This window comes from Carica papaya, chromosome 9, assembly GCF_054855325.1.
Source record: "Carica papaya isolate Zhongbai chromosome 9, ASM5485532v1, whole genome shotgun sequence".
NCBI lineage: Eukaryota > Viridiplantae > Streptophyta > Magnoliopsida > Brassicales > Caricaceae > Carica > Carica papaya.
Window position 1 is genome coordinate 7,807,439 of NC_142317.1, and position 22,451 is coordinate 7,829,889.

Genomic DNA, 22,451 nt, shown 5'->3' on the forward strand with positions numbered 1-22,451 from the left:
AATGAAATGAAATTATTATTTAATTTTTTTAACGGAGAATTGTATTATTTTATCATTTTCATCAGACAATTAATTAAACGTTTGTTTATTTTTTTTTTCTCTGGTACCTTCTGGTACTTCCCACCAGGTCCTTCCAGATAGATCTGTTTGCTAACAAAAGGGCCTCTTGCTCTCTCCTCCCCTTCACCACGCAACACAGAAATCAATTCAGAAAAACTGAAATCAAGTTTTCCTTATACAGTAAACAACATCGTGAGAAACCCAGAACAAGAAAAGAAGTTTCTTTTTTCATCAAGGACGAAGTTTCAGATTACATCATTTCATTCTTTCCATAAGGTAACCCTCTCCCTCTTTTTTTTTTTTTTTTTTTTTTTTGCCTTTCTTTCTTCTTTGATTTTTTATTTCCTTTCGAGTTTTTGTGAGGCGTGTGTTTGCTGTTTGTTGGAATTATTACAGGGTTCCTGGTATTTTTTCCTTCATTATTGATCTCAGTGGGTGTTTGGCGTTTTCATTAATTTGAATTTACACATTAGTTTCAGTATGAGGAACCCGTTGACAATGTATCACAAAGCATTTTCCTTTCTCTGATTGTTTGCGATAAAACATTGAAAAGTATATAATTCGAAAACTCTGGATGTCTATGGATGTTTTGCCGTTTTGCATGTTTGCATTGAGTTAATTAAGTTGGACGAACTTGTACACAGAAAACACGTCTGTCTGTATAGAACTGTAGGATCAGATAAGAACGGGTGAATCCCGAGTGAGAATATGATAATTGATTTTTACTTTTTTTCCTGTTTAAATATTAACTAATTTTCTGTTTCCTTGGAATAGTCTGGATCTATCTTTTGTATCTCTAATTGTCTTTTTCATTCACCATATAATGTTACTAAGTTGTGGTTTGTTCATCTTCTATTAAATTTTTTGCAGATTTAAAGTAATAAGCAACAAAAATGAATCCCGACAAGTTCACCCACAAGACAAATGAGGCCATTGCAGCGGCTCATGAACTTGCAATGAGTGCTGGCCATGCACAGTTCACTCCCCTGCATCTCGCGGCGGCTTTGTTATCCGACTCCACTGGGATTTTCTCTCAAGCAATTTCCAGTGCTGGCGGTGGAAGTGCTGTGCAGTCGGTAGACAGAGTGGTCAACCAAGCATTGAAAAAACTTCCATCTCAAACCCCACCGCCAGACGACATCCCGGCGAGCACAGCTCTGATCAAAGTCATCCGCCGTGCTCAAGCCGCACAGAAGTCGCGAGGGGACACCCATTTGGCCGTCGATCAGTTAATCATTGGCCTTCTTGAGGATTCCCAGATTGCAGAATTTTTGAAAGAAGCCGGTGTAGCTCCAGCAAAGTTGAAATCCGAACTGGAGAAGCTTCGAGGAAAAGAAGGGAAGAAAGTGGAAAGTGCTTCCGGTGACACAACTTTCCAAGTCTTGAAGACTTACGGGAGAGACCTTGTTGAGCAAGCTGGAAAGCTTGACCCTGTCATTGGCCGTGATGAAGAGATCAGGAGGGTTGTCAGGATTCTCTCCAGGAGAACTAAGAACAACCCTGTTCTCATTGGAGAGCCAGGAGTTGGTAAAACGGCTGTAGTGGAAGGTTTAGCTCAAAGAATTGTGAGAGGAGATGTCCCTAGCAATCTTGCTAATGTGAGACTCATTGCATTGGATATGGGTGCGCTAGTGGCTGGAGCTAAATACAGAGGAGAGTTTGAAGAAAGGTTAAAGGCTGTTTTGAAGGAAGTGGAGGAGGCTGAAGGGAAAGTGATCCTGTTTATTGATGAGATTCACCTTGTTCTTGGTGCTGGTAGAACCGAGGGATCCATGGATGCTGCTAACCTCTTCAAGCCGATGCTGGCTAGAGGTCAGCTTCGATGTATTGGTGCGACTACTCTGGAGGAATATAGAAAGTACGTGGAGAAAGATGCTGCATTTGAGAGAAGGTTCCAGCAGGTGTATGTGGCTGAGCCGAGTGTGCCTGACACGATAAGCATTCTCAGAGGGTTGAAAGAGAGGTATGAGGGTCACCATGGTGTTCGTATTCAGGACCGGGCTCTGGTTGTTGCTGCTCAGCTATCAAGCAGATATATAACTGGTATGTAGAAGTTTTTCTTGTACTGGTATATAAATAAGTTATTTGGGTGAGCATTAGTCTTTTTTGTGCTGAAATTAACTGATAAAATGATAGGATAGAAATGGTTTGAAAATTAAACTTCTGCTTCTGATACCATTTGAAAGTTCATCGTAAATTGTTACAACAAGTTTGATTTATATTTACCATGTTAATGTGTTCTTTATTTTCTTGTGTGTTTAGGCCGTCATCTACCTGATAAGGCAATAGATTTAGTTGATGAAGCCTGTGCGAATGTGAGAGTCCAGCTTGATAGTCAACCTGAGGAAATTGACGTTCTTGAGAGAAAAAGAATGCAATTGGAGATTGAACTTCATGCCCTTGAGAAGGAGAAGGATAAAGCCAGCAAAGCTAGACTTATTGAGGTAAGACCAGGTTTTGTCAATTTCACAAACATAAACTTCATTATTGGATACCCACCTTATGAGATTGACCTATTGTTGGTGCTCTATTCAGGTCCGGAAAGAGCTTGATGACTTGAGAGACAAACTTCAGCCTCTTATGATGAAATATAGGAAGGAGAAAGAGCGTATAGATGAGCTCCGGCGACTGAAGCAGAAGAGAGAAGAGCTCTTGTTTGCTTTACAGGAAGCAGAGAGAAGATATGATTTAGCAAGAGCAGCAGACTTGCGATACGGGGCAATTCAGGAAGTGGAGTCTGCCATTGCTCAGCTTGAGGGGAACACTGATGAAAACTTGATTTTAACTGAAACTGTTGGACCAGAGCACATTGCTGAGGTTGTGAGCCGGTGGACTGGCATTCCTGTCACTAGGCTTGGCCAAAATGAGAAAGAGAGGTTAATCGGGCTTGCTGATAGGCTACACAAGAGAGTAGTTGGACAGGATCAAGCTGTTGAGGCTGTTGCTGAGGCTGTGTTGAGGTCACGAGCAGGTCTAGGAAGGCCACAGCAGCCGACAGGCTCATTCTTGTTCTTGGGTCCAACTGGTGTTGGTAAGACCGAGCTTGCCAAGGCACTTGCAGAACAGCTCTTTGACGATGAAAATCTTCTAGTGCGGATAGACATGTCTGAGTATATGGAGCAACATTCTGTCTCACGTCTGATTGGTGCTCCACCAGGGTAAGTGCTTTTCACTTTTGTTTTGCTTTCAATGTGCTTACCGGGGTTTGAAGAAGAACAGCAGCTGATTCAATATTTTGTGAGTTTCAGATATGTCGGACACGAGGAAGGTGGACAGCTCACTGAAGCGGTGAGAAGAAGGCCTTATAGTGTGGTGTTATTTGATGAGGTGGAAAAAGCTCATGTTGCTGTTTTCAACACGCTGCTTCAAGTGCTGGATGATGGAAGATTAACCGATGGTCAAGGCCGGACCGTTGACTTTAGGAATACAGTGATCATCATGACTTCAAATCTTGGGGCAGAACACCTTCTTTCGGGATTAACAGGCAAGTCTTCGATGCAAGCTGCTCGAGAAAAAGTGATGCTGGAGGTAAGCAAAATGTCCCTTTCTTTTCTCAAGCGTTTTTGGTGTTTGAACTGTTAAAGAGTTGAATGTATAAGTGCTGACTTGACTGTTCTGGGTGATTATGGTAGGTGAGGAGGCATTTCAGACCTGAGTTGCTAAATAGGCTCGATGAGATAGTTGTTTTTGATCCACTGTCGCATGAGCAACTGAGAAAGGTTGCCAGGCTGCAAATGAAGGATGTTGCCAGTCGCCTTGCCGAGCGCGGTGTAGCATTGGCCGTGACTGACGCTGCATTGGATTATATATTAGCAGAGAGTTATGATCCGGTAAGTAGTTTTTACATTCTTCAAATTGTTTTATGCCTGGGAGGAGTATATTTTTCCTAAACATTCTTTTTCGTGCATGTTATGTTATACAGGTTTATGGTGCCAGGCCAATTAGGAGATGGCTTGAGAGGAAAGTGGTGACAGAGCTATCAAGAATGCTTATCAAGGGGGAGATAGACGAGAACTCAACCGTCTACATTGATGCATCGACTAACGGAGGAGATGATTTGGTGTATGGGGTTGAAAAGAATGGAGGTTACGTGAACGCAGTAACTGGGCAAAAGTCTGATGTGTTGATTCAGATTCCGAATGGAATGAGAAGTGATGCTGCTCAAGCAGTGAAGAAGATGAGGATAGAAGAGATAGATGATGATGGTGATGAGATGAATGAGTAAATGTTGGGAATCTCTGATGGTTACACACTAATTATTTTAATATTTCTTCTTAAGTTGGTGACTGGACTGTGGGGGGAGGCAGAGTAAGTGAAGTTGCTTTCCCCTTATGTTGTTATATCCAAGTTATCTGGTGGTATTTGTTGTAAATTTTGGAAGAGCATATCTGGTTTTGTGCAAGAGCATGTTTTGAAAGAACATAAGGCTTGTTTTTTCTTTTCTTTTATTTAATATCCACCAACGTGTATATATATATATATATATATATATATATGTCAAATAGGTAGATATTTTTATTTATTGATTTTAAATAATGTGTACTTCAAATTTATTTGAAGATAAAAACATAAATTTATTTTAAAACGATTAAAATTTAAATAAAATCTTATACGAAATATGGAACATTATATTTTAAGTTTGATCAAATTTGATTAAAGTTACAATTTTCGGACATATATTTTTATTTTTTATTTTTCAGAGTTACATATATATATATATATAATGTCCATTTAATTTTTTTGTTAAAAAAAAAAAAGTCATAATCTTTTTAAATCAGGACATTTTATTCAAACAAAGGAAAAGAAAATTTGTGACTTCAGCTGTTCAACTAAGAGATACATATATATATTATAATTTTCTGACTTAATCTTGACAAAGCTCTTGCTATATATATTTTAAACTTTGTTTTGAATAAGATAATTAAAAGAGTTAAATATGTAGAATTATTTAAACTACATATGATTTTAATAATATTGGTTAGTCCATTCAAAATCCTCCCCAAGCACTAATTAATTCATTACAAATTAAATTATGCTACTTAAACAGTTTTTTAATTAATAAAAAAAATATCATTTATAAATTAATTCGTACAAATCATATTTGAACACCCGGTACTTAAATTAACAGTTAATTTTCTAATATAAAAGAAAATAGTGACATCTATTTATATTATAGTAGGTACATATTATTTAATTAGTAAAATGTGTATATATATATATATATTTTTATAAAAAATATTATGAAATTTTACAAAAAAATAAAATAAAAATAAAAATTACTTTTATTAAAAAGCAAAAAGGTTCCTCTTAACGCGCGCGTGTATCTACCTTTTGAATGATTGTGCCGGTATCCACGTCCCCTACCGACCCTTCAACTTATCTCCCGGTCATCTCTTCGCCTGGTTTTTTTTTTTTTTTTATAAAATAATTTTAAAATTTCTTATTTTTCCTTTTATATATATATATATATGTATATGTATATCCCTCATTTTCATCATATCAATTTCAATTTATAAAAAAATCAAGACACGAGCTATGTCTCTGGAAACTCTCTTCTACTTTCTACTATTATCCATTTCCATCTACACTCTTCTCAACCTGCTTTCCCGTGATCGTCGCTGCTTGCCGCCGGGTCCCAGACCATGGCCGATTATCGGCAACCTTCCGCACATTGGCACCATGCCTCACCACACTATGGCGGCCATGGCTCGCACCTATGGCCCGCTGCTGTATCTTCGTATGGGCCTGGTGGATGTCGTGGTGGCGGCGTCGGCATCCGTGGCGGAGCAGTTTTTGAAAGTTCACGACGCAAATTTCTCGAGCCGGCCGCCGAACTCCGGCGCTAAACACATCGCTTACAACTATCAGGACCTGGTTTTCGCACCGTACGGTCCAAGGTGGAGAATGCTCCGCAAGATCTGCTCCGTCCATGTCTTCTCCGCCAAGGCTCTCGATGATTTCAGACACGTCCGCCAGGTAATTGGTTTGATACACACACACACACACACACATGTGTAGTTGCCTTCTTTTTCATGCTAACTATTAATGACTTCCTTTTTTTTTTTATGAACACGTGTACGTGTGTATATATATATATGCATTTATGAACACATGTTAGAAGTTGATAGATCATTATTTGTGACAATATATATATATATATATAAATGTAGAAAAAGTAGAGCGAAATTTCAAAAGTTGGTTTAAATGATATTTCACCATATCTTTTTACTAATTAAAAATATCAAATAATTTTTAATTAAAAAATGATTAATTATCATAAAAGTGACCAAACATTTAACAAATTTTTAAATAAATGAAATAAAAAAATAAATCAGGAAATATAAATACTTTTCAAACTTAAAAAACATTATAAACTCAAATTATACGACTTAAAAAAAACTGGTTTGGTGAAGGTGTACAGTTGACACCCAACGCCCATTAATTTATTTGTCGCAGTGCACACGGCATAAACACGCACATAAATTTCTTTTACATATTATTTTATACTAAAAGTACACCATTATATATATATATATATATATTCAAGCATGCGGTTTGTCTTATCCCCATCATTTGCTAATCTACACCACAAAATAAGTTACTTCCTGTCCTTTTCATCATAGTATTAAATTAATTAATCAGTTTATATTTTGACATTAAAATTTTGAATTGAAAATTAAAATTCTTAATATGTACCAAAACTACAAGTTTTATTGACATTTATTTTGCAATTAATTAAATTTTTTTCATATGATTAATGTCGACAAAGACAATGAGTGTATGCGTTCATAAATGATTAATTCAATTATTGCATAATTTACACCAATTTTAAAACAATTTTTTATTTGAGTAATTTCTAAACGGTACCGTTTGATCTCGACCGAATACGCAGGAGGAGGTGGCGGTGCTGACGCGCACACTGGCGAGTGCCGTCACCAAGGAAGTGAATTTGGGCCAGTTGCTGACGGTGTGTACCGTCAACGCCCTAGGGCAGGTGATGCTTGGGAGACGGGTGTTCGGTGACGGAACCGGCGGGGATGACCCGAAAGCTGGCGAGTTCAAGTCAATGGTCGTGGAGGCAATGTTGCTGGCTGGTGTTTTCAACATCGGAGACTTCATACCGGCGCTGGACTGGTTAGACTTACAGGGCGTAGCAGCTAAGATGAAGAAGGTCCATAAGAGATTCGACGCTTTCTTGACCTCCATTCTCGAGGAGTACAAGATGTACGGTGTTGATGGCAGCAGTAACAGACACAAACACATGCTCGGCACGTTGATTTCGTTGCAGGATGATGACAGTGAGGGAGGAAAGCTCACAGACACTGAGATCAAAGCTTTGCTCTTGGTACTTCTCTCCCCCTGCCATTATAATTAATATACAAATAATTGTTAACGATTATTATTTATTAATATTTCAATTATCATTTGTTATATTACTAATAGATACACTTTTACAAATTTATAATAATAATAAACCAAAAAATTAGAGTAATAATCAAAGTATTTTTGTTTATTTACAAAATAGTACATTCCTCAATTTATTTATTTATTTATTTTTAAATTAAAATATTAAATTAATTTTTAAAATTTAATAATTAATTTTTATAAGAATTTTAAACGATAAAAAATTCATCAAAATTTACAATAATTATTATTTTCACAATCATTTTTTATTAGCTTAGTTTGTGAATAAAATAGTTTAATTTTTTTTTAAAATTGAAAAAAGAATTTTAATACCTTACAACAAATGGTTACAGAACATGTTCATAGCAGGAACCGACACGTCATCAAGCACTATAGAATGGGCCATGGCTGAACTCATCCGGCATCCAAAAATCCTAGCCCAAGTCCGGCGAGAGCTGGACTCCGTCATCGGCCCGAACCGCCTCGTCACCGAATCGGATCTTCCTCACCTGACCTATTTCCAAGCCGTCATCAAGGAAACCTTCCGTCTCCATCCATCCACGCCGCTCTCCCTCCCGCGGATCGCCGCCGAGAGCTGCGAGATCAACGGCTACCACATCCCCAAAGGCGCAACTCTACTAGTCAACGTCTGGGCCATAGCGCGCGACCCGAATGTATGGTCCGACCCGCTAGAGTTCAGACCCGAAAGATTTTTATCAGGCGGCGAAAAGCCCGATGTCGATGTTAGAGGGAACGATTTTGAAGTGATCCCGTTCGGGGCTGGGCGTAGAATCTGTGCCGGATTGAATTTGGGCATACGAATGGTTCAGCTGTTAACGGCGACCCTGGTCCATGCTTTTGACTGGAAGGTGGCTGGAGACGTGATGCCTGAGAAGCTGAACATGGACGAAGCCTATGGGCTAACTCTGCAACGGGCCGTGCCTTTGATGGTGCACCCTAGCCCTAGATTGGCTCACCATGTGTATCAGCCAGCCTCTTAATTATGACTTGTTTGGTTATCGAATGTGCTTTCCACTGTGTTTGTAATCCAGGTTTTACTTTTACCTTCGGTAATTACGTGGTGATTATTGATAATAAAAAAGTACTTAATATTTAATAATAAAAATTATTATATAAATTAAAATAAAAGCAAATAAAATAAAAAATTAAATATTTTTCTGGAATTTTCTACGTGGCGTTGTAATCCGGTTTGTGAAGCAAAAGCGAGACAATAATAATTACCGCTTCCTTAAAGAAAAAGAACAAAGAACTACCCAAACGGGAAGTCGTAGAAACGTCGTCGTTTTAGGAATTCAGTCACTCCAGTCCATTTCTTCTTTTCTTGTGATCTTGTTTAGAGAATAATTACATTTACTATTTCTTTTATGTTTTTCACTTAAATCTGCAAATATTGTTGTTCGTCATCATCATCATCATCATCATCACGTCTAGACTGGATTTTAAATTAATTATGATTGTTAATTTGTTAAAAATATTATGCTCATAGTTTTGTCGGATTTATAAATCTCCCAAGCGATCTCGCCGAAAATGTCGACAGTAATTAAAGCAACAAGAGTTTCTCTCTCATTCCCGCCAATCGCGAGCCTTCAAGCCAAAGCCGATGGTCATGATCAAACGATCTGGGCCTTCTCCGCGAGTCAGTGCCACGGGGTTTGGCACGACGCCGTGTTGGTGGTAGCGGCGGTGCTGTTTGTGGTATACTTGGGGTTGAACGCGAAGAAGGACTCGAAGAAGCTGTGGAATGGAGGATCATACGTAATGATCTCGTACTATGCCCTTCTCTGTCTCGCGAGCAGCCTCAATCTCGCTTGGTGCTGCCTTCAGGTACTTTGCTCTTTGTTCTAATATTTTTAATTAAGGTTTGTTTTTCTTTGACAAACGTGTTTGGTTGATAAAAAATGTAAGGAAAATGGAATCTTGTAGGTCTTTTTCCCCTCATTTTCGAAAAAGAATAGTAAGTTTCCTTTTCTGGAACTGACAGAACGGATCATTTGGATTAAAAATTGAGTTTACTGAAGTTGAGTTGTTGGCCTGAGGAGGTGAGTGTTGTTGGATGTGTTGTTAATTGTACAGAGCTATGGATTGCAAGAATTGAGTTCAGCTATGATTAAGTTGCATTTTTCTTTCCTTATTCATTTATTTGGCTGAGGCATTTATATGGAAGATCAAAACCAAAAACGGTAATCTGGTTCCCACATTGAGCGCTATTTACATCGAGTATAGTCAAGGAAGAGACCGCGGAAGCTTTGGTTGTAAGATTAGGTAAGCGTCCAAATTTGCATTTGGGCAAGCTTTACGAGGCTGTTTGGATTCTGAAAAAGCACAGGAAAAGAGAAGAAATTTTGAAGCCTGGGAATGCCTTGATGTTGGATATGTTGTGGAGAGCTGTGCAAATGCAGCAAATTGGTAAGTAAAAAAACCATGCAAAAAGGAGATGAATCTTGAGGTTTTTGCATTACCAGGTTTCTATTATTTGCGCATGAAGGATTGCATGTCTTTACCTGATGCTAATAAGACCTTTTCATGGTTTGGTTGCCAAAACAAAGAGGGAGTAGGAAAGAGTTAGTGTGCATATAGGCCTCTGTCTAGGGCTTGGGGAATGGAAAAACTTCACTTGCTTGATATTTCATCTAGAATAAATGTTCTGTTTATTGACTGAATTTTTCCGTTTGCTCCTTACAAATTTTAGATAAACACAAACAAGTTTCTGGTTTTCTTTACAAAATGGTCAGAGTTGTAATTTTTATTTTTTTACTGTCAACATGTTACTTGCAGTGATTCTTGATGTAGTCCAAGGAATTTTGTTTGGGAACATTTAAGGAGTGGATTATGGAATGCTCAGTGAAAAAAAACTAGACTTAAATAATGATTTGGTCTCTGTACTATTTATATTTGTTCAAATTAGTCCCTACCTTAATTTTCAGTTAAATTTGTCTCTATGCTTTTAATAAATTTTCAGTTTAATCCCTTTCCATTGATAGAAGTTAATACCGTTAACTTAGGTGTCATGTACCAAAATTACTAATGCATGTCACCTTTTAATTGGTCCGAGTGTTAGTTGAATGTCCGTAACATTCTACGCGACATTAAAACCATTTAGATATAGACTGGTTTAGACCAGTCTACAAATAGAATTCTGGACTGGCCTAAACCAATTTAAGATTAAAGAAAACAAATCTCTAGTTCCCTAATTTCCCAAACCACCCTCCTCATCAGAGCATCCATTATTGTCTCCTTCCAAATGTCACTGATAACTTGTATTCTAATTGTTTGTTGTCCTCCTCAAAAATCACCTCTTCAAATTTTCTCACCTCCCTAACAAACTCTTCAGATTTTCTTTTCCACAAAAAATCACCAGCTTTCTCCTCTCCTGGATCTTTCTTTCTCTTCCCCTGGACAAATGTACAGAACTCTTCAAATTTTGAAAAGTTCCTTCATATGTATTTTTTAAAAATAAATGAAAATGTAAATTTTAAATCCACTCTTTTTGGCAGCTTTTCTACAAAACCTTGTTGGAAGCAAGAAATATCTCCCATTGAGAATTGTGGTCAACTTTTATATGTATCAAACAGCCAATATTGTAGAGTATTCCATGGCTGTAGCATCAAACAGCAGCTTGTAAAGTAAGTCAGTGTCTCGGAGTTTTATAAACAGCAAGCTTATACCCAGAAAATGTATACCTGTATATGCATGAATATATATATATATATATATAAAAGAAGAAATAAAAACAGAGAGATTTAGAATGGGAATGAGATAGATATTTTGAGAGAGGCCTGGCTGAGTGTTTTTTTATTTAATATATGCATATGGGAGAGTGGGAGGAGGAAGAAGAGGATGAAGGGTTAGTGAGTGTTTTTTCTTAATGGTGAGTGTTTCTTTGTAATTTGTGGATTGATGTGAACTGATCCAGATATAAATTTTTAAGATGCTACGTTAGATGCTACGTAACATTCTTGTACAAGGGTTAATAAAAAGGTGCCACATAGTATCAGACATAACAGCGTTAATAGTAGATTAAAGAGAGAGACTGATGTGGGCAAAGAAAGGGAAAAGAATTTATTTAAAGGGAGAATCAGCCAAGAGCAGAAACTTCTTCCTAAACCATGTGATATTTTAAAGGAAAAGAAAATCCAATCTCATTCCTTGAAGAACTAATTTCACGGTTTAGAAAAGATATAGATAGCCTCTTTGTTCTTTTAATGGTCAGCCATAATTTATCATATTTACTTCTTCCAATTCGTCTACAATTAATTAAAATATTCACATTTAAAGAGATAAGATCTTATCTAGTATATTCTATTCAAAATCTTTTTAATTTTCATTATTTTCTCATTTAAGGTAAGATTTAATTTTCTTATAATTTTCTACCATTAATTTAGAAGATTTATTTTCTTATAATGTACATGGCTTAATCTATAAATAAGTTTTCAATTCACAATTGTAATCAATTAAGTTTGAGAATAATAAAACTATGAAGTTTTAGTTTTCAACTAGTTAGGTTTCATCAACCTTCTTGTTGAGTGAGAATTGATTTAACTTATCAAAGTAAGTTATTGTAGCGTTTTATCAATTTTCTTTTGAATTGATTTCTAACTTATCAAGTTCATATTTGTGGCGTTTTTAATTCAAACTATCTCAATTACTTTGATTGACATTCACATGTTGAATGTAGGTCAAGTAGGGAGAGTTTGTTGAGTGTTTTATGATTTTGAACACTGATGTTATATGTGGGGTTCTTAATCACGTTAGTTGATCTTGTATTCCGTATCATTTGATATCAGAGCTTAAACTCGAGATAAATTTTACTATCTTGCATCTTTTATTTTTACATATTTTTTTATTCTTCATATTAAAAAAAAAAACATACCTTGTATCATTTCTTACGCATAAAAAACAAACAAAAAAATATCATATCCGTATTGTTTTTCTTGCACTCTTAAGTTTTTTTTCTTTTATTGTGCTTTTGTTCTATTATATCTCTAAGTATCTAATTGCACATTAGTTACTTAACATCATACATAAAACACACACTATCTTCATTCGTGTGTTTGAATTGTTATTTTTAAAATTGTTTTATCACTTTCTTTCCGTAGGATTCCTTAAAGTGTCATAAACAAAACTTGATTCAAACAAATTCAATTCTCACATTCAATTTGAAGGAAGGAGGTTGAGTAAAACATAAAGGGTGAAATACATGAGAGAGTGTTATTTTTTTTATTAACCATTTCTTGCAGATTTTCATAATGACCTTATACGATATTTCAGTCGATGACATTTTTTCAAAAAAAAAAAAAAAAAAAATTGTTGAAACTCTGACATTTAAGTGTTTGATTCGAGGACGAATCGTTTTTTAAGAGGGAAGGGATGATGTGAGCAAGAAAAGAGAAAAAAATTTATTTAAAGGGAGAATCAACCAAGAGGAAAGATTTTTTCCTAAACCATGTGATATCTTAAAGGAAGAGGAAATTCAATCTCATTTCTTAAATAACTAATCTCACAGTTTAGGAAAGATATGGATGACCTCTTTGCTCATTTAATAGCCAGCCATAAGTTACCAGATTTACTTCCCCCAATTCCTCTACAATTAATCAAAATATTCGCATTTAAAGAGATAAGATCCTATCTAACATATTCCATTCAATTTTTTTTTTTAATTTTCACTATTTTCTCATTTAAGGTAAAATTTAATTTTCTTATAATTTCCTATAATTAATTTAGAAAATTTATTTACTTATAAAGTACATGATTTACTTTATAAAATAGGTTTTCAATTCACAATTGTAATCATTCAAGTTTGAGAATAATAAAAGTATGAAGTTTTAGTTTTCAAATAGTTAGGTTTCATCAACTTTCTTATTGAGTAAAAATTGATTTAACTTATTAAGATAAGTTCTTGTGGTGTTTTATCAATTTTCTTTCAAATTGATTTCTAACTTATCAAGTTTATATTTGTGACATTTTTAATCAATTCAAACTATTTCAATTATCTTGATTGTCATTCACATGTTGAATGTAGGTCAAGTAAGGAGGGTTTGTTGAGGATTTTATGATTCTAAATACTGATGTTATATGCAGAGTTTTTGATCACGTTAGTTGATCATGCGTTCTGTATCAAAGACTAAATTGAAAATTTTTCAAAAGTAGAAGGATTACTTTTATCGAAAAACAAGACAAGGATTAATTTGAACAAACATTAATGGTATATAGATCAAATAATTTTTTTGCTGACACAGCGGGATGATATAAAAAAATAATTTTTTGATATTTTGGAGGTTAAGATCAGTGTCTTGATCTCTAGTATTTCTTTCATGTTTATTTTTAACTAGGGTTTAATTGTCAACCTTCTTTTCTACAGGCTTGGCAGTGTTCTCCAGAGAACGAGTTTGCCTGGAATCTCCTGTCATTATTCACTACTTCTGGAATGTTGTGTTTGGAGATTAGCTTGGTTGCTTTTTTACTTCAGGAGAGTTATGCCGCTGGGTTGGAGATTTTGGCACGTACTTTCATTATCTCCAGCATCATAGTTGGTACTGATATACTTCTTAAGGTATGTTTATTTCTGACTGACTTAATGTGTAAGCTTGTCTATCAGGTGCATGTACAGTGTATATATGAATTCTCTTGTTTCTAGGCTCACAAATTTAGGCCCTATCAACCTATAAGAATATGATATGAGCTTGCTCGGGTTATTCTCTTTTATTTTGGGGTTTTATAGACGACTATTTTAGATGTTCTTGTTCATTTGGATTGCTTGGCACAACCATAGTTGAATTAGGAGTCCGCCAACTGCTGTCTGAGCATATGATTCATACATCTTAGAAGCCTTTAACGGAGAAGTGTGTTGAAAGGGAAAGGGACGGCTTATTCGAGGGAACAACTTGAGTTGTTTAATTATAAGCTTGTTTCGTGTTACTAGATGAAATATTTGGCATGACATTGGGAAACATGAAAATATGCTTATTTCATGTTATCAATGCAAACTTTTATGTTTTTCCTTCTTAAGTACTCCCCGTTCATTCATTTCTCTTTTCTGGCTATAGGAAAGGCCGTGCAGCAGCCAATATTGAATCCTTACCCTTTCAGAGGAGAGGGAAGGATATAACTCTCAGGTTTAAGCCCCTTTGATTACTCCCAAATTCATTTTAGTTTCTCTATTCTGTGGAGCCAAAACTGGTTCAAGAATGGAGGATGAAAACAGGCTTTCACTTTCCAGACTTAATGAAGTTTTCATATAGTTGGAAAGGGGCTATTATCAATTTGTTGGTATCAGCTGGACTACAGACCTTTTTCTGGATGACTATTGTAAGAATGAACAGTCAAATAACCTATATTAGCTTTTTATTTCCATATTGGCGGTGCATTTTTAAGATATAAATTTTCCATGGTGTCCACGAGACAAGTAGACCTTCAAGGTGAAAACTCTTGGTTACGTGTTAAAAGGTTGGAGAAGAGACTCTAGTATGAATTTTTACTGGTTTTTTCTTGATCAATCAGGATGTATCTTTCTCCTCCAAGAAAAAAAAATAACCATCAGCAAGTAAATTTGACTTCTACTTGCCAGATTTTTATTATACCTATTCAAATATATATGTCCTACTTTTGCTTCGCTGATGGCTTCTTTTTCAGGCAGTTTATGTTTTTGGATATGGGGTGCCGCTGTTTATTGAGGGTACTGGAACTACTGATCGGTTGAAGTGGGGCTTATTGATAGTCCACAAACTATTGCTTACTGTGACCTATGGCTTCATTTTGTTTGTGCATTTGTCAAAATGGAAAGAGAAATTACCACGTGAGTGCCTGCCTAAGGTTATTGTCAATGTTACACGTTCTACTTGCAGTACTTAGGAGGCATGATGACTTCATATAACTTTTTAACATTTAATAATAATTTAGTAACTTCTTATAATAATCACTTGCATTATATAACCGTTCAATTTAAAATATTAGCAAGTTATACTGGAAACATCATGCCTCTGAGGCATAATAGATTTTATCCAAAAATACTTTTTAGTAAATTAATTTTAACATGTACTTGCCTGTTTAAATGTTGCAGCCAAACCATCATTCTACCACTACATCATTGTCATGTTTGCCAGTAGCACTCTTGGACTGTTGGCATGTGGGCTTGCTGCTCTCGGGGCTGGCTTTGGCATTTGGTTAGAGTTACTTCAACTTAGAAACTTCCTTCATGAAGAGACAAAAGTCCTTTTTTTTTTGTTGTGTTAGAAATTTGATTTGATACACGTCTGAAATCCAAGTCCCTAATGTGCAGGTTATACAGTCTAACAATTATCTGCTATCACTCGCTGTATCTTCCTTTCCTGTATGCTACTTTTCTGTCTGACTTTTTCCAGGTGATTATTCTTAAACAATACGTTACTTCCTTACCTTTATTGATGACATGCTAACAGAAACATCTTTGGAAATTTTGCAGCGGGAAGATTTTCTCTTGGATAATGCATATTACTGGGAAATGAGGGATGCCGGGTTCTTTGATGCTATTTTGGATTAATCATGCTGAATATGAGCATAAGAAAATTCTTCTATACTTGTTGACTAATAAATTTGATATAAAGCTGACTTGAGACATAGCAGTGATCGGATTTTCAATATCACAAAATTATATTCTTACCCTGTACATTCCATTCATGCTGGAGTCATAGTTACAAAAGCCTTTTTTAACAGTAGAATCATTTTATTCAGGATTACCATTGTCAAGATACAAACTTCCGGAACCAACACCTCCTGAAGGTATAAACAGAACAGCTTATGTCATGATCCCTCCACATCAGAAAGCTAGTGAAATTGCAAATCTGCCCTCATCATGATTCTCACGAATCATCAAATCACGCACTTCCCTAAAATTGAGCAAGAGAACCAACATGCCTATAATAATCCAAGTAAAATCAAAAGATCATTGAATTCCAGCACTGTCACAAACACATCCAAGGACCATAAAAAACTAAAAACAGCTGGAGTGGCATATGGAATCTGACTACGCCATGCTGCAAATGCGGGCAGATCATTATAGGTTGCAGCAAAAATATAACATTCCAAAACTATTATCAAGTAATTCTCAGATCCAATCTGCCAAGTTTTGGTAGACTACACAATCAAGAACCATAGAGATAATGAAACTCATCGACACCCATTGTAATAACTAAAGCGCTTACATTATTAGTTCTAATCCACAAATTATGAGAGGCTTTGTTTTGTTGTCAAGATCAGTCAATTCTGGCTGTGAAGACAATTCAAAAACCAATTCTCTCCGAGAGAGAGCAAGCTGAATTACAAAACTAAAGATTCTTGACTGCGCTACAATCCGAAACATCCAGTTGTGTTCACAACATTGGTTCCAGCTGCTAACATCCAGTAAGTTCCTCGATGGAGTGTTCTTGCTCGAAACCGATATAGCAATCAGAAACTAAAATCAGCTTTATTCCCTGAAAAATAAAACCAGATGCACTTTAGCAAAACCATAAGCAAGGATCCATTTAAGCATTCGAAAGATTAATCTTTTGGTATTATGCCAAAAAAGATAAGAAGAAAATGATGTAGAAAAAATATGAAATTCTTCATTGGATTTCCCTTAGATACATAAGGTCCAAGTTGCTGAAAATGAGTTCTAATAGTTCCTAAAAACAGAAAAAAGAATGCTGTTTGCCTTGAGTAACTTAGATATTTCACATGAATTAAATAAAAAGCTTATCACCACTAATACAAGTTTTAAACAGCCAATTGGCCAACGAGCAAAGGACTATAACACAGATAACACCATAATAAAGTTCGACAGCAAAAATGTCACTCTTCAATTCCACTCCTTGTCATTTTTGCTGAAAACGTCAAGCATTCTTCTTAGCTTCAAACCTGGTCTTTGACAGAGTCTTGAGAAAACATCTGCATTTTGCTCTTCAGATCTGCAATAAAGCATATCGACTTCTTCATCCATCTCATCTTTTCTCATAAAGAATATTTTATCTTGATATGTTTCATCTTGCCAAGAAATACTGGATTCTTGGCAATGGTAATTATCAATTGGTTGTCACATAAAGCAGCCGACCAAACTTCTCTAGATTCCAAATTCAATTTTCTTTCCACCATCATCATTGCTTAGCATCTTCTTTTGGGCTTGTGGTGCAAATAGCCTGGCAATTCTCCGTTCCAAACTTTTTTAGGACTTCTTTGGCATACTTCTCCTGTAAACAAATATCCCCTATTACAGTGATGTATTTCTATCTAAGTAATTAGGATATCTCCACCAAGTCTGTCATCCCAAATAACGTTGCATGTCTATCTTGAATTTTTCATCTAGATTCTTATTGCTCCCTAAAGTGAATTTTTCATCTAGATTCTTATCCACATAAAGTGAGATGAACAAACATCATTGACTTCTTGTTGCACATAGAGAGTGGCTTCACTTGAGGTTTTGTGACAAATGATCATCAATTCTACCTGTATCAGGCTCTTGGAGCCTGTTTCAAGCCATACAAGGCCTTTTTCAGCATGCAGACATCATCTTTTCTGCGCCTGCACCCGGGCAGACTGGTTCTCGGTAATAGCATATATTGCAGGAAAATTAATCCCTGAGTGGACCCCCCTCCATCCAGTAATCTTTCCAAAATCTGATTCTGTCCTCACGTCTCACCTTCCATTAGATATGTTTTACGAAATTGTCTTTACCATCCATAAAGCTTTTCCATAAACTTTTTCTATGAAATCTTAACACACCAGGTGTCAGCCAACCTGACTTGTCAAGCCCGTAGTTCGAGACAATAGCTCTCCTTCACAAGGCTTGTTCCTTGTTGATAAAACACCATAACCATTTTCCTTGCAGAGTAGTGTTCATTTCCACCAAAGACTGAATCCCAAGTCCACCACTTTGTAAGGATTTTTTCAGTTCATCCCAAGCAACAAGGTGGAATTTTCTGCCATCCTCCCTATCCCCTCACAGAAAGTTGCTTTGTATCAATTCCAACCTTTTTGCCACACTATGCGGGATGATCAATAAAGATAGGTAGTAAATTGGTAGGTTGCTAAGGGTACTCTTGACAAGTGTAAATTGGCCTCCCTTAGATAGTAGACTTCATTTCCAACTCGCCAATCTTCTCTCTACTCTGCTAATTATCGGTTCCCAAGTCCCACGGTTGTTGTTGGGATAGGAAAAGCGGAGGACCAATTGAACCGGGCTGAGGTTTTGGGCTATAAGAAGTCAAATCTTCTATTAAAATATCAGAGGTTAACCTGCTTAATCTTTTTTTGACATACATTAGGAAAATTATAATGTACATCAATAGAAACCAAGAACCTGTTTATTCTGGAGCTTGCAGGGCTTGTGCGTTGGTTGGTCCAGGTCCATTTTCCCCCAATCAAAGCAAGGTCAATCAGATCAAGCTTCTCCATGATTTCTTTAAATTACTTGGCACATTTTTTGTGGAAATGATTGCCAGTGCGCTCCATTTTGCTGAGGACCATATTGAAGTCTCCCCCGATCACCCAAGAGCCCTTCCATATGGATTTGCACTCCTCAAGATCTTTCCATAATTGAGCACACTTCCTCCCTTCACCATGATTATAAACTCTAGTGAACATCCACTCCGTCCCTTTTCTATTATCTCTCAAAGTGCACGTCAATGTACATGAACCACAAGCAATTTAAACAATTCATAATGCGATCATCCCACATAATAATAATGCCCCCTGAGGCTCCTATGGATGGAAAAACACATCAACTTCCTTGCTTTTCCATAAGTTTCTTATTGTTATTTCATCAACCACTTTCATTTTTGTCTCCTGCAAACACACAACCTCTGGTTTCCATCTGTTCAGTCCACCTTTGATAATCTACCTTTTGTTGCTGTCATTGATACCCCGCACGTTCCATGATATGGTTCTTCTAGACATTTAAAATTTTAGCTTCCTTGTCCGCTTCCATCCCCTTCTCCCGCCTAACTCCATCATAGTTGATTGTTGAAATCAGTCTCCGTAATTCCTTTGTTTTTTTGCTGCCTCTGCCCATTCATTTTTCTAGTCGTTATCTCTCAATATCTCTGAAAAACTCCTTTACTTTATCTTCAAATCCCTCAAAAACCAGTCTGACCAATGCATTTAATCTTTGCACATTTTCAAGCATCCATGTAGAACTATCAGCCAAAAGCATCTCGCCTTCAGCGTGAACCAATTCCCCCATGGCTGAGACCTCTCTAACTTTGAGAGCCAATTGGAGATGGTCATTGTCTTGCTTCCTCTCGTGTTCCATGCAAGACCCATCTGTCGAGACTTCAATTATTTGCAGCGGCTGACACAATTCTTCTTCAAACATTGAGGGGCTCAAAAATCATTGTTCTCCCCAAGGTGATGAGCCACTTCCTTGCACTCAGCCATGTCGTTTGGATTTTCTTCCTCCAACCCTTCATTTGTGAAGAACTTGAGAATAAGAAATAACTTCTCTTTTCTTCTAACCCTTTTATTTATCGATAATCAACAACATTTTATAGGTAAAAGAAGGAAGAAAAAGACAAAAACTAACAAACTTCCCTAGTGGAAGAGAAAAAACAGCACAACCTGACAGAAACAATTTTGTTATATTGTTAGGTTGTAAAAGACAGAAAAAAGAAAAAATACAGAAAAATAATTCTACACTCCCCCTCAATCTAGGTTACATAAATGTTTAGTAAGCCTAAATTGGATATTAATTCGTTGAAGAGTCATTTGTAAAATGTTTTTGTTAAAATATCTGCAGTTTGCTGATTAGTAGGAATGTAGAGTATTGTAATGGTCTGATCTTCAATCTTCTCCCTGATGAAGTGCTTATCTATTTCCACGTGTTTAGTTCGATCATGATATATCAGATTTTTAGCTATGCTGATTGTTACTTTATTGTTGCACCATACTTTCATTCGAGTAGTAACCAAGAATTTTATTTCCATTAGAACTCTTTTTAACCAAATTCCCTTATATATTCCATGAGTAAGTGACCGAAATTCAGCTTATGCGTTACTTCATGACACAATAGATTGTTTCTTACTCCGCCAAGTGACTAAGTTTCCCCAAACATAAGTACAGTACCCAGACGTAGATCTTTTGTCAGTTATAAAACCCGCCCAATCAGCATCTGTGTAGATTTCAATATTCCTATTTATTGTTTTTTGGAAAAATAGTTCTTGTCCTGGAGTTTTCTTAAGGTATCTTAAGATCCGATATATTATATTTATATGAATATCAGTAGGTCGGTTCATGAATTGACTTGCAGTACTTACAGCAAAACTGATGCGAGGTCTAGTATGAGCAAGATATATAAGTTTGCCCACAAGTCTCTGATATCTTTCTTCATCAACCGGCTTGCCTTTTTTAAATCCAACTTTTGTAGTCGTTTCCATGGGAGTTTCTGCTGGTTTACACCCGAGCATCTCTGTTTCTTTTAGCAGGTCAAGAAAATATTTCCATTGTGACACAAATATCCCCTTTTTAGAACGAACAAATTCTATTCCCAGAAAATATCTGAGTGCTCCAAGATCTTTTATCTCAAATTCTATGACAAGAAAACTTTTGAGTTTTTGAATTTTCTCTATGTTATCACCTGTTAAAATAATATCATCAACATAGACAATTAAGATAGCTTTCTTACCAGAGGCACTGTTCTTGATAAACAAAGTATGATCAGACTGACATTGCTCATAGCCCATATGTTTAACTGCTTTGGTAAATCTGTCAAACTAAGTTCTTGGAGATTGTTTTAGACTATAGAGTGCCTTTTTGAGTTTGCATACCTTGTGAATTTTATATGTGGTCTCAAGGCCTAGAGGAACTTCCATGTATACCTATTCTTCTAAATCTCCATTGAGAAATGCATTCTTTACATCAAGTTGACAGAAAGACCAATCAAGATTAGAGGCAAGAGAGAGTAATATTCGAATAGTGTTGTGCTTAGCTACTGGGGCGAATGTCTCTTGATAATCTATCCCATAAGATTGAGTGAAGCCTTTAGCTACTTAGATGAGTTTTGTATTGATTCATACTTCCATCAGAATTGTGTTCTACAGTAAATACCCATTTGCACCCAACTTTATGTTTTCTCGGTGGAAGTTCTGTTAGTTCCCAAGTCTTGTTCTTTTCAAGAGCCCTAATCTCTGCTTGAATAACATCTCTCCACATTGGCAATGCAAGGGCTTCATGAATGGTTTTAGGTTCAGTGAGGCTGCCATCAAGTTTGCTTACATATGCATGATACTTTAAGGACAAGTGGCTGAATGAAATGTAATTCTGTATAGAGTGTTTAGTACAAAATCGAATTCCTTTCCGCAAAGCAATAGGTAACTCAGTATCATGATCAATAGTGGTAACCGTATCAGAAATTGTGCCTGAAAACTCATTACCTGATGTGTTCTTACTGCTTAGAACTGGAATAGACTCATGGCAGTGTGTAGTTGGTTCAGAATCTTTATTAACTAGAGTTTTGTGTTTCCTAGTATAGACACGTAACTCTTTGTTGATATTAGTAGGTATAGGTTTAGGTTCAGACTCTTTGATACTGGTTTCAGGAAAATTTGATGAGGACTCGGGAATAGTGAGGGGAGAAAAAGTGAGAGGTAGTGTACTTATATCCCATACTTGATATTCCTGATTAGGATTCTCCCCCTGAATATCAGTAATGGGATAGAAGGACTGGTTTTCAAAGAAAGTGACATCCATAGTGTTGTAGAAATGATGAGTATTGGGACAAAAACATTTGTATCCTTTTTGACTTGGTAAATATCCAACAAAAACACATTTAATGGCCCGTGGGTCAAGTTTACCCCTGAGATGAGTATGAACATGAACATAGGTAGAACAACCAAAAACTTTATAGGGAAGGGTATGAAGAATATGAAATTGCGGAAAGGCCTTAAGGAGGATATCATAGGGTGTTCGAAATGAGAGTTCGGGAGGGCATATGGTTTATCAAGTATGCAGCGGTGAGAACAGTC

General features: G+C 36.3%; 4 protein-coding genes across 5 annotated transcripts in view; 3 read left to right on the forward strand and 1 right to left on the reverse strand.

Moving 5' to 3' along the window:
• Positions 1–128: 128 nt before the first annotated feature.
• Positions 129–4,508, forward strand: HSP101 (heat shock protein 101). Its single transcript, XM_088211312.1, has 7 exons — positions 129–336; positions 931–2,103; positions 2,323–2,504; positions 2,596–3,218; positions 3,309–3,588; positions 3,693–3,890; positions 3,983–4,508. Exons 2-7 carry the CDS (start codon positions 954–956, stop codon positions 4,283–4,285), a joined length of 2,736 nt encoding a protein of 911 aa, XP_088067438.1. The 5' UTR covers positions 129–336; positions 931–953; the 3' UTR covers positions 4,286–4,508.
• A 1,018-nt stretch (positions 4,509–5,526) lies between these two features.
• TT7 (Cytochrome P450 superfamily protein) lies at positions 5,527–8,590 on the forward strand. The gene is made up of 3 exons (XM_022037550.2): positions 5,527–6,036; positions 6,953–7,405; positions 7,818–8,590. Exons 1-3 carry the CDS (start codon positions 5,596–5,598, stop codon positions 8,463–8,465), a joined length of 1,542 nt encoding a protein of 513 aa, XP_021893242.1. The 5' UTR covers positions 5,527–5,595; the 3' UTR covers positions 8,466–8,590.
• Positions 8,591–8,793: 203 nt separating this feature from the next.
• LOC110811163 (protein CANDIDATE G PROTEIN-COUPLED RECEPTOR 2-like) lies at positions 8,794–16,126 on the forward strand. The gene is made up of 6 exons (XM_022037571.2): positions 8,794–9,309; positions 13,844–14,035; positions 15,115–15,277; positions 15,542–15,644; positions 15,761–15,842; positions 15,923–16,126. The coding sequence occupies exons 1-6, from the start codon at positions 9,013–9,015 to the stop codon at positions 15,998–16,000; spliced, it is 915 nt and encodes a 304-aa protein (XP_021893263.1). The 5' UTR covers positions 8,794–9,012; the 3' UTR covers positions 16,001–16,126.
• Positions 16,127–16,377: 251 nt separating this feature from the next.
• The window catches only part of LOC110811155 (U5 small nuclear ribonucleoprotein helicase), a 76,476-nt gene continuing 70,402 nt past the window's right edge, over positions 16,378–22,451 (reverse strand). For both annotated transcript variants that reach the window (XM_088211311.1, XM_088211310.1), the window contains one exon: positions 16,378–16,931. In XM_088211311.1, the coding sequence (XP_088067437.1) occupies positions 16,851–16,931 (81 nt within the window). In that variant the 3' untranslated portion in view covers positions 16,378–16,850. The remainder of the gene's footprint in view (positions 16,932–22,451) is intronic.

Coding starts and splice junctions, on each gene's coding strand:
- HSP101 (XM_088211312.1), top strand. CDS start 954: ATGAATCCCGACAAGTTCACCCACAAGACAAATGAGGCCATTGCAGCG. Junction 2,104..2,322: donor ATCAAGCAGATATATAACTG/GTATGTAGAAGT, acceptor TTGTGTGTTTAG/GCCGTCATCTACCTGATAAG. Junction 3,891..3,982: donor TAGCAGAGAGTTATGATCCG/GTAAGTAGTTTT, acceptor TATGTTATACAG/GTTTATGGTGCCAGGCCAAT.
- TT7 (XM_022037550.2), top strand. CDS start 5,596: ATGTCTCTGGAAACTCTCTTCTACTTTCTACTATTATCCATTTCCATC. Junction 6,037..6,952: donor ATTTCAGACACGTCCGCCAG/GTAATTGGTTTG, acceptor CCGAATACGCAG/GAGGAGGTGGCGGTGCTGAC. Junction 7,406..7,817: donor AGATCAAAGCTTTGCTCTTG/GTACTTCTCTCC, acceptor AAATGGTTACAG/AACATGTTCATAGCAGGAAC.
- LOC110811163 (XM_022037571.2), top strand. CDS start 9,013: ATGTCGACAGTAATTAAAGCAACAAGAGTTTCTCTCTCATTCCCGCCA. Junction 9,310..13,843: donor TCGCTTGGTGCTGCCTTCAG/GTACTTTGCTCT, acceptor TCTTTTCTACAG/GCTTGGCAGTGTTCTCCAGA. Junction 15,278..15,541: donor ATGGAAAGAGAAATTACCAC/GTGAGTGCCTGC, acceptor TAAATGTTGCAG/CCAAACCATCATTCTACCAC.